The 11,501-nt window shown below is 46.7% G+C and overlaps 1 protein-coding gene across 6 annotated transcripts in view; it reads right to left on the reverse strand.

Moving 5' to 3' along the window:
- Positions 1 to 11,501, reverse strand: part of LOC143149532 (uncharacterized) — a 122,607-nt gene that overhangs the window by 58,299 nt on the left and 52,807 nt on the right. For 4 of the 6 annotated variants that reach the window (XR_012992813.1, XM_076316993.1, XM_076316995.1 and 1 more), the window contains exon 4: positions 9,393 to 9,520. The exons of 1 other annotated variant lie outside the window; for it this stretch is intronic. Coding sequence is in view for 4 of the 5 variants with exons in the window: in XM_076316993.1 (XP_076173108.1) it covers positions 9,393 to 9,520 (128 nt within the window). In the remaining variant the exon portion in view is untranslated. The remainder of the gene's footprint in view (positions 1 to 9,392; positions 9,521 to 11,501) is intronic. One more of the 6 variants, XM_076316994.1, reaches the window with a different exon arrangement.

Raw genomic sequence — 11,501 nt, forward strand, 5'->3', positions numbered from 1 at the left:
CGTATTGTCGTCGTAAGATCCGCAGGGTGCAAAGAGAAAAGGCAGACAGTAGAGTAAAGAATGCAGACAGAGAAATAAAGAGAGAAAGACGGAGCAAGGGTGTGGGATCACGGTTGGAGAAGAGACGTTAGGGTCTCGGTACGGGAAGATCGCGATCGTTTCATCAGAGCTGGAAATTGGAGACTCTGTGCTCTTCCGTCTCGAGTTTCTAGGAGACTGATCCCTGTCGCATGCTTTGTCAAGGATACGAGAGACACGCTTTGACATACTTCATTGGGCCCCTGACACGTCGATCCCTCGGCGAAACGTTTCGTTCGCGAATCCCGCGTTCGACCGTTGCCCAATCAGCCCCCTTTTCTCGAGGGAGGGGGTATGGTGGTGGTGGTGGTGGTGGGGTCGGTGCAATTAATCACGAATATCTCTGTATCGAAACACGTGGCACTCGACGACGATCGATCACGATCGAAACAAAAGAACGAAGCATGCATCGTTAAAATAATATTGTCCTCCTCCGATGGCGCACCCTGTACTCGCTAAACACCCAACAACGTCCACCCTCGTTCGTACACCCGATGAGATTAATATAGTATCACGCAAACCATGGAACCTCGAAACGAACGCCGCCTCGAGATCTCGTCGAACGAAAAACAATTGATTCTCGTCTAGGTGACTCGAACGTGCTTCACGTGATCGATATCGGATCGACTTCGTTTTCGTCTTCGTGAGCTGCTGGTGTACGGGTTCGTTTATCCTCGGCTGGGAACGTTTATCGGGGCAACGTCCACGCGTTTCACACGAGGTTCAATCATCGAAACCACGACCTCGAAAACCTGTGCGACGAGATCCGAAATTATCCGTACTCGGTCGTTCGGAAAGAAAGATTGTTCGTTCTCCATTTTGTTTTCCAAAATGGAGTTCCAATTGTTTTCCAATTTTGTTTTGGATGTAATTTGATAAAACGTTCGTACGTTCTGAAAGAATCGTGTATCATTTTCATAAAAAAAAAAAAGGAAAAAAACGAAACGACTTTCCGAACAACCAAATGAAATCGATTCGTAACGAAAAATCGGGGCAACACGGTCGAGTGGTCGTTTCGAAGGGCGAGAATCCACGATTCTCGGCTCGGGGACGAGTTACGGTACCCTCGTATGTTTCCAGGATCCTCGTTACATACCATTTCCGGTGAAAAGTCTACCGGCAGACGACGGTCGGTCCCGTGAACGGAATACCGTTATCGGGTCGCGAGCTGAATGCAAATACCGAAATTGGAGCGTCGTCGAGCGGTTGCTCCGTTGGATGAAGTATGTCAGTTCGTCGCTAGGAATCGGGTGGATCGTTCTAGGGGGGTGTAGATCGTTCCAAGGTGGTGTGGATCGTCCCAAGAGGATATGGATCGTTCCAAGAGGATGTGTATTGTTCCAAGAGAGTGTGGATCGTTCCAAGGGGGGTGTGGATCATCCCAAATGGATGTGGATCGTTCCAAGTGGATGTGGATCGTTCCAAGGTGGTGAGGATCGTTCCAAGGTGGTGTGGATCGTTCCAAGGTGGTGTGGATCGTTCCAAAGGGGGTGTGGATCGTTCCAAGGAGGTGTGAATCATTCCAAGGTGGTGTGAATCATTCCAAGGTGGTGTGGATCGTTCCAAAGGGTATGTGGATCGTTTCAAGAGAGTGTGGATCCTTCCAAGGGGTGTGTGGATCGTTCCAAGGGGGGTGTGGATCTTTCCAAGGAGATGTAGATCGTTCCAAATGGATGTGGATCGCTCCAAATGGATGTGGATCGTTCCAAGAGAGTGAGGATCGTTCCAAGGGGAGTGTGGATCGTTCCAAGAGGATATGGATCGTTCCAAGGGGAGTGTGGATCGTTCCAAGAGGATATGGATCGTTCCAAGAGAATGTGGATTCCTCCAAGGGGTGTGTGGATCGTTCCAAGGGTATGTGGATCGTTCCAAGATGGTGTGGATCTTCCAAGGTAGTGTGGATCGTTTCAAAGTGATGTGGATCGTTCCAAGGGTGTGGATCAAGGGCTGGAGACCGAGGGTGGGTGAAAATCAAGGCCCCAGGTGATAGAGGGTGCAGTTAAATCGATGACAAAAAATCCCGGTGACGAGACAGGCCTCGAAGAGGGGGTGCTGGTGGTGCATTGTTCGATCATGGTTCGATGTCTCCCCCTCGAACACACGACACCTGGCCGAGGGGAAGGGTGCACGGTGGCCGACGCACGCTCCCGGTGCAAGAAAGTAGAGAGAAAGAAAGAATAAGAAAAGTGTGGCAGCGAGAATACACGGGTAAAAACCGCGGCTCTGTCCGGCTCGTACCCTGTGGGCCCCTTCGAGTAAGGGAGACGGAGAGATCGGTCCCAAATCGACGAGAATGGAATACAGAAACGACGAAGAACTTTCAATATTTTCTAATCGAAGATTAGAAATACGTTTCATGTGAGTGGACTACTTCCAGGACTGATCTCTCTTTCCCCAGACTATACAATGATTCATATAGTATGTTGTATTGCTTGTCACATTCCAAGACCAAATAGTCGAATACGTAGCTACGACGATGTTCACTTCTTCGCGAACAGTGACGATCGCCAATTCGAATCCTTCCATATGAAACGAGTTCGACGCGAATACGAAAACATTGAAAACTTCTCGACCGGTGTCGCGAATCTAAACGAAAGTACACACAGAAAGTTAAACGGAACGTAAGATCGATAGTATAACAAACAATGGATCTAAATAAAAATTACTTCTTAAAATTTGATACCCCGGTTCGGTATTCGTTAATTCACTTTCTTCGTCTCTACGCGTCTCTACTTCTGATCTTCGTCACATCTTTTCCCCATATGAAAACCTAATTTTACAATATTTTAGAACAAACCCTTTACAATTCACATTCTGAACCCGTCGAGAAGTTCTCTCCTCTCTCGTACATTCATCCATCGCCTCGAACACGGTTCTCGATTCCAAAGAATCTAGTAGACAAAATTTGCGATCGAAACGTGTCACGAGGAAACGAATCAAGTGTCGTACACATCACGTGTCCGATGATTCGGTTTCACGACGATTCTCTGTCCTCTTTCGTGCGATTTTTCCCCCTAATCTGTGAATGCCGCTCAAGCCACGTAGACTTCACCTAAATCCTAGACTGACACAGGCACATAACACGAAGATGCAGGGAGTTCGGTGTCTCGAGACGGATGCGACGTCGCCCTGGTCCCCGGATCGATTTATTTCGTATTTCATTTCGTGTACCGTGGCAAGTTACCGAAACGTTGTTTCGTTCACGCGATCTCCGCTAATAATCGTCCCGGGCCATTGGTTCGAAACGTGGACGAGCCAGGAAATATCACACGGGTCCACGGATTTGTCGCAATTAGTATTACGAGTCGTCTTGTTCCCTGGACAACCGCGGCTGACTCTTCATGGGATTTTCTACTGATTTCCCGGCCTGAATACTAACGGCCTGTTTTACTTCGAACACGCGTCTGGCCATTGTCGAGCCACAAACCGACTCCTTTTCCACGGCCTCGATGCACCACGTTTATTACGATTTGTCCGTGCAACGCGGACAGAATCTACCGGTGCACTTTTGCAAGGTTCGCGGAATGCTCGAACGTGTGAACGAACGTTTATTAACCGTTTCCACTTGTTTCAAAACGCGTTACGTGTTTCTATCTCTGGACTGACTATTGACTAGATATTCCAACGATTTCGATTACCCACGATCGTGAAAGTCGATAGCTCGAGATTTTCGGTCCGGACCGATGTCACCGGGAAGCAATACGCCACTGGGACCAGCTATCTACTATCGAGTAGATTCGTTTTCGTCGATGTCGCGAGACGATCTCTCGAACGCGCGAAATTTAAAAAAATCGAAACTCAAAAACGGTGTTGTTTTCTAGGTGGTCAGTAGCGATCGGTATCGCGGTAGAAATAAATTTCGAAGAATTCTAAGCATCGATTTCAACCATCTTGAAACTCTCCGGTGTACATCGTGGGTAATTTTATCGAATACCGTACGAAAACGTAGTCCGGATTAATTATATCCGCGCGGAGTCTCGCGGCGCAGTGGCGTGGAACCGAGCCACGATATTAAATTCCGTTCGACGCACGATCTGCAGTTTATCGATACGGAGACGTATCGATCGCGCGGTGATGTTCGACTCGTGAAGTTTCACGGATCTTTCGAGAATACGGATCACCGCGATAAAGATGAATCACCGGTGAACAACAACGACTCGTTTTATCGAACACCTTTCACGCGCGCGTTTTATTCCCGGTAATTTCCAACGCGTCGTTTCACCACTGAACGGTACCACCCCGTGTCGTTTGTGTTCGTTCTGGTTGGCGTTATCGAGGCGGTGGGGGGAAAAAAAAACAGAAAAAAAAAAGAAAAAAAAATTTCCATCGAAAACTCGAGCGGTTGTCGAACAACCGTGGAACGTCGTTGTCGCGTTTTCCAAAACCAGGTCAGAGCTCGGGTTTTCGTAAACGGAACGAGCGTAAGCGCGAACCGCTTCGAGCGCGAACGTCGTGAAACCACCGGAAACGCGTCACACGATTTTCCAGGGCGACTTCGCATACGGGCTCGCGCTAAACGGGTTAGAGCTACAAACGTGAACGACTTTTGGGAACGACTACGACTGTTCTAGCACGAATTACGTGAGGTATGCGAACATGGTTGGCGGGTGGTGCTCATGGAATAGTTTAACCACAATAACGATAGAAATATTTCCTATGTGACTGTGGTAGAGGCGTGGTCGGGCGAGGGGATTGGTTAAGGGGGACAGCGACAGTATAATGCTACGAGAATAAGCACTGCTGTGACACCGATGGAGATCGTCCAAAAGCTCCCGTTTCGAGACGTTCCTTTCCAGCCGACGCGATTTACATCGCGCAATTACGCGTTCCTCTCGCACGCTGAGAGGAAAGAAGAAGGTAGAGGTTCACGTTTCCATATTGTTTTCAACGCGACGTTTCTTTTTACGAAGAGTTCTGTCAGACACCGCGAGAACTCGTGGAGTATATTCTCCACGATGGTGGGAAACACTGAGAAATTAATCGAGGATTTTTCAATTTTAACCTCGCCTCGAGTTTTCAGAGAAAGAAAGCTTCGTGATGATTCGTTACGTTTGTCGAGAGTGGTATTTTTCGCAATTTAACCCTTTGGACTCGAGAGGAGATCCTATATCGTCATCTAATTCGGTGTAACTATTTTCGAACCGGGAAAACTTGATGGTTTGGAATTCAAATTGGAATGGAAATATTACGTTCTCGTAGAATGTGAACGCATGCATGCCAAGTATATAAAAATGTTCAATTTTGGATTAATTTTACGATTTAAAGGATTCTCTCGAGATGTTCTGGTAGCGAAGAAGTCTCGAGTGCAAAGGGTCAAGACATCGAAAGAACCGTGGAAATATTCTCCAAGATGGTGAGAAACACTGTGAGAAATTAATCGACGATTTTTAAATTTCAACCTCGAGTTCACAGAAAGAAAAAGCTTCCTGGTGATTCGTTACGTTCGTCGAGAGCAGTATTTTTCGCGATTTAAACGTCGACACGGATTTCGACGAATTGGCGCGATAAGAAGAAACACATCGTGTTCTAGATGTTGAGGATGGTAACGCATCGGAGAATAATCGCTCCGCGTGGAAACCGAGTTTTTAATCTCTCCACTGCCGTGCTCAACTACGGGCGAGAGAACGGGTTAATAAATGTTATTCGAGATACTCGTGTTAACGGGTGAGTATCAACCGCGAGTAATTTTGAAAATACGTATTTTTAACCTTCTTTTTTTCTTTCGAGTTGAATTCGATTTATGTAGGAATTTCGTAGCAAAATTTGATTTTCATAGCAAAATTTGATTTTCGTACTTCGAAATAAAAGTATTTATGAAGAGTGAGAACATCAAATGGATATACTGTATTTTTAAAATTCTTTTTTATTTCAAGTTGAATTCAATTTACGTAGAAATTTTATAGGAAAATTTGATTCTCGTGTTTCGAAATAAAAGTATTTATGAAGAGTGAGAACATCGACTGGATATACTGTATTTTTAACATTCTTTTTTCTTTCAAGTTGAATTCAATTTACGTAGAAATTTCATAGGAAAATTTGATTTTAGTCTTTCGAATTAAAAGTATTTATCAAGAGTGAGAACATCGATTGGATGTACTGTTTCGATTCTGTGGAGAATACTTCACGATCTGTTTACTCCTTCGTTCGAGGTTCGCGTACGTTTACGAGTGTAATTATTATTTAATTCGACGCAGAGATTTTCCGTGCTGGCGATTAATTCAACAGTGAAAAGATTAACGGGAAAATCCACGCGACGAGAACATAAATTTGAACGCGTTCCGTTTTCGATTCTTCAATCGATACATTCGAAGCACTCGGTTCGCGCGACGTGACCGGCCGGTGTTGTTCAATTTTTTCCGAAATGTTTAAAAAATAATTGGAGCGCGCAACCTTAACGAGCACGGTGTATTCAACGCGTGGACGTTCCCGTTTGAATTTCACGATCTCTTCGATACTTTCGACGCGAATGTATTTTATTGAAACTAAAATTAAAAAAAAAAAAAAAGAAATATATATATATATATATAAATAATGTATACGGACGAGGATATTAATATAAAACAAAACCAAACAAGTCGGTTCGCGCGAGTCGATAAATTCTACGGTTCGTTTGCTTTCGTTTTGTATTAATATTCATGCGTTATTTACATTTCTCAATTTTGACCGCGAGACGAACTTTTGTTTAAATCGTGCCGATTTACGACTTCGTATTCATTTCGTGAAGCGTCCGCGCGTTAAATAAACAGCGCTTATTAAAACCACGTTCGTACTGTTTGCTCGTGACCTAAAGAGCGCCATATGGTCGAATACGAGCACCAGTTCCGCGATCGAAGTGATTCGTGCTCGCGGACCGATGTGACTGGAACGTAACCGACGCGACCGGAAAGAAAACTCTGTAATTCCCGCGAAACTAGGGACAAGATTATACTTTATCGACGAATATGATCGCTGTATCGTTCTCCGGTGTCTGAGAATTAATTAAATCTCTCCCTTTCCACCGCAGATATTAATCGTTGCGAAACGCGTTATCGGTAACCGACCGATAAGTGTTATCTCTCGCCGGTAGAACGCGTCCGTAGGATTACGGTCGACCTCTCTCCTCTTCCCTCGATAGTTACTCGCGCGAGTGGACGCCTCGAGGGACACGTAGCTTTTGGACGCTTTCCGCGTGACGAATAAAGAAAGGGACACAACACGCGCGCGCACGAGCACGCTGGCGACCGCGCGGCTGACAGAGAAGGGTTTGGTAAACGTGTATGCGTTAGGCGTGCTGGTGGATCGCGGGCGATAATAACGCGCGTGCCTAACAGAAAGGGGTTACACGTGTGTGCGTGTCTGTGGGTGTCCGTCTGTGATTGTCGACGTGTGGGTGTCTGTCTGTGTTCATCGGTGTTGTTCGTGTTTGAACGTGACTCTTTCCGGAACCCAGCGCAGCGACGGGTGTTGTCGCGGGCCTAGAAAAACCCCGTGGGATCGTGGTGGCTGTGGGTGGGTGGGGGGTTTGGTGGTGGGGGTTGACGTGGGGCTATCCCGATTAGTCTCGAGCGATCGTTCCTCCTGGAGGAGGGGGACGAAACAACGGCGGTGGTGGGAGTAAATATCGCCGACGTTCGCGTAAAGGATGAGGGGGGTGTTTCTGCGCGCGTCACGCAAACGGAAGGGGGGGAAACGTTTCACGGACGATACGAGAGAAAAAAAAATACACGAACAGCGATTCGCAAGCTCGCGCGAAACGAGCTTTCGTCCAGCATACCGTACCTTGTACGTGTGTCCGTGTTTTGTCGCTTTCTCGGGGGGTTAGGAGAAACTGGCCCCGAATAAACGTTTGCTCGTGCGAAATTCGTGCGTTCGCGGGCGGTGGTGGGGAGGGGGCGGAGACCGATAGGGGCCTCTCGTCGGTGGGCGTGGCCATCTTCGCGACGGTGCCCGATCCGCTACGACGTCGACGGATCGTGAGACGCAGCGATACGTTTTCAAGCGGAACAAGCGACCGTGGTGCTACGTTCTCGCGGTAGAGCGTACAACGGCCTGCGTTACGTTCTCGTGCATCTTTGCGCAAGCGTTACCAGCTCTCGCGTAGCACCACGCGACACGTGGACGCACACGTCCATCGCGTGGTGCTAGGTTTCTCTGTGTATGCATCGCGAGCATGTCAAAGCGTTTAGGGCCATACCAGTGCCGGAGTTTCCGACGTTTCTACGTATTCTCGAGCATCCAAGCTTTCAAGTTCTCACACGTAGTACTACGTGACTCGATGATGGTGAATCCCTCGCGCAACATCGCTCGTTTCTCTACCCGTGTACGAGCGTTCGTCCGGTGCTAACACCTCGGTAATTCGTCACGTAGTACTACGTTCTCATGTGTCTCTGCGTATCGAAATTATTCGACTTTCGATCTACTCGTGTCCGATGTGTTTCTTGTCCAACGCAACGAAGGCTTCGTGGGTCGTGTGAGAAACAATTGAACGATTAAAAATCGAAACACGTAGCGCTACGTCCCCTCGTTTCTTTCGCGCGATCGTAGCGTCGGTGTAGTTCGATTTCTGGTTATCTCGCGAGAAACATCGAACGAACGGAACAGTGTTGGTCGACGCGACGAGGCGTCGCGTTCGGTCCCCTCCCCCGTCCCCCTTGCCTCCCTTGTAGGAAGCAAACCACCCTCCGGAGAGTGACGGCTCGTTTCCCTGGGAGGCGATAGGTTTATTTTCTTTTTTTTCTTTCTTTTTTCTTTTTTTTTCCCTTTCTCCGGGCGCGCAGCATGGCGGGTGATATACGGCGTGATCACGCAAGGGAGGGCTGAAGCGTGAAATGACGCGGGACAAGAGACTGAAGCCGCTGGCAGCGCAATAACACTCTACTTTGCAAGCAATAACTACTACGCAACAACGGTGGGGCAGCGATCGAGAAAAAATATGTTGATCCCGTATATGCTATGCGCGCGCTTCCTTTGTACGCGCATCTCTGTCGCGCGTGCACGCGCGTACACGCCCCGGTGGGCGCGCGCGCTCGCGCTCGCGGATACAGATACGCGCACCGTTCTCTCGCAGACGAACGATAATAATAAATGATATGTACATATACGTTGATGAGCGTGACATAATCGTCGATCAAGTGATAGTGATATACATGTATATAATATAAGATATATATATGCGTGTACATATATATATATTTATATTTATATAGAGAAAGAGAGAAAGAGAGAGAGAGAGAGAGAGAGAGAGAGAGAGAGAGAAAGATAGAGAATAATAATAGTAGTAATAATAATATATATGTTTATGAATATGCCGACATGGGTAGAAATAGCTTAAGGACCTGCTTCTGGGCCATCGACTGCATCTGCTGGAACATGATCCTTTCCTCCTCTTTTCCTGGAACAGCAGAAAGCAACGAGAAGCTCTTGGGGGGTCTGCTCGGTGTCCAGAGTTTCGGACGGTCTCTGTCTGCGTTTTACGATTCAATATCAATGTTATTGTCTCGCACGGTTCCATTCGATTTCGTGTGAGAGGGGAGAATGCTTTCTTTTTTTTTTTTGGTGTTTTTTTTTTTTTGCTCGATGAAGTTACAAATGTACCCGTGTGCGATCAGGCAGTTTCGCAATGCCTCTTCCGTGGCTGCGGTCGTTCGTTATATATATACATAGTTTTTTTTCTTTTCACAGTTCTCCGGTTACCCTTGCGACTATTATTGTATATAGGTATAAACGTCGGTGAAATTTCGAGACAAGAACCCGTAAAACGTATATTACGCTCGAGATTCGCAGCGAACTGCGAAAATTCGGCGAAACCCTAGCGTGTTCCGCTTCTCGTCGTTCTATATGCATCCTCTTTATGATTATTACTCCGAGAAATAGTTCGTATTTCCGCGGTGTGTAATCTCGCGGAAATGGAGAACGGTGGTTGAGCTGAACGCAGCTGAGCGCGGCCGCGCTCGAATTGATACAAAACTCACCACCTGGCCTTACGCGAGCACGGTTGCACGCCATTAGGAGATTTCGTGGAATTTTATTAGTCGTTGATTACTACGAAACGTTCACCGGGAACAAACCGTGGCAAACCGACCGGATCCAGTCGCGTCGATTTTTCGCAACTTTTGCACGACACTCTTTTTCTCGACGTTTATGTGAAAATTTCGTAACGAAAACGTTACTCTGTATTCTATGCAATCGTTAACACTTTGAAAAATGATAAACATCGCGTGATTTGTCGATACGATAAATAAAAGAATTCCAATTCGTTGTTGAACCTTTCGAGTTTCGAATCTTGGAGCATCTTCGAAGTTCAGAAAAAGAAAAATACTGAGACAAAATGATCAAAAATTTCATAAAAAGGAAATTCGACACCATCGTTTTCATACTGTTCATATTATTTACTTACAACTCATGAGGGGGTTGAGCGAGAGAAAATACTAAGAAAAAATGATGAAAAATTTCATAAAAAAAGAAATTCGACATCATCGTTCTTATACCCTCTTTCTTCTGTCCATTTTCCACTTGTTCACAATCTTAAATGACCAACTTCCTAACAATAATCATTCTCAAATCCCCATTTCTATTTACTTGCCAAAAAAATACTCCAAAACTCGTTACTCGTTCAAGATAAGAAGAAGCTCGGCCTTGAATCGATCCATTTCTACATTAACCGAGGTACACACCGATCATTGGAACAATTCGTACGTATCGTATATTATCAAAAGCGAAACGATGCGGTTCGTTATCCACGACGGGATAATGTATGCAGCAACGTGCAACGTTCACGAGTCCCCCGTATTATTTATACGCAATGGGGTCCTTAACGAAGTTACTAATTAATGTTTCCCGTCGCGTGAAAAACACGATCGCGACCCGTCGTCTAGCGCGCAAAGTGCAAGTACGCGCGCGCGTTTATGCAAATTAAAGTCCGCCCCGAGACGACGATCGTCCGAATGTGCCGGAGGGGGCCCATTTCTGTTTCGTCGAGGCGACTGGATCCAATCGAGAAGATTAATTTGCCTTCGAGGCCCCCACGGCGACGGTGGTGAGCTTCGTCGCTGAAAGTACCACCCGTGGAGGTCGACTGTTACCGAACACGAGCTCGAAATATTCGTTACCGATCGCGTATCTCGCGATCACGTCGCTTTTAAGTAAGTCGGTGAATCCACGACGCTCGAACGACGCGTTGGTAAAATTTTTCTCCTGGATCGCGAACTCGCTTCACTCTCTCCGCATTCGACGGATTCTAAACCTCCGACGTCACACCGGTGCGAAGATTTTTTTAACGATTTCCTTTTAAACATTCCCTCTCTTATAATCGTCACCTCAAGTGCCCTCAACGTTTCAGGGGGCGGGCGGGCGGGAGGGCCATCGACCCCGCTTCGGAGCGAATCTTTTTTACTCTTTCGTGGAAGACTACAAAGTGGAGGATTATATAGGGTGGTACGTGCGAT

Source organism: Ptiloglossa arizonensis, chromosome 7, assembly GCF_051014685.1.
Source record: "Ptiloglossa arizonensis isolate GNS036 chromosome 7, iyPtiAriz1_principal, whole genome shotgun sequence".
Taxonomy (NCBI): Eukaryota; Metazoa; Arthropoda; class Insecta; order Hymenoptera; family Colletidae; genus Ptiloglossa; species Ptiloglossa arizonensis.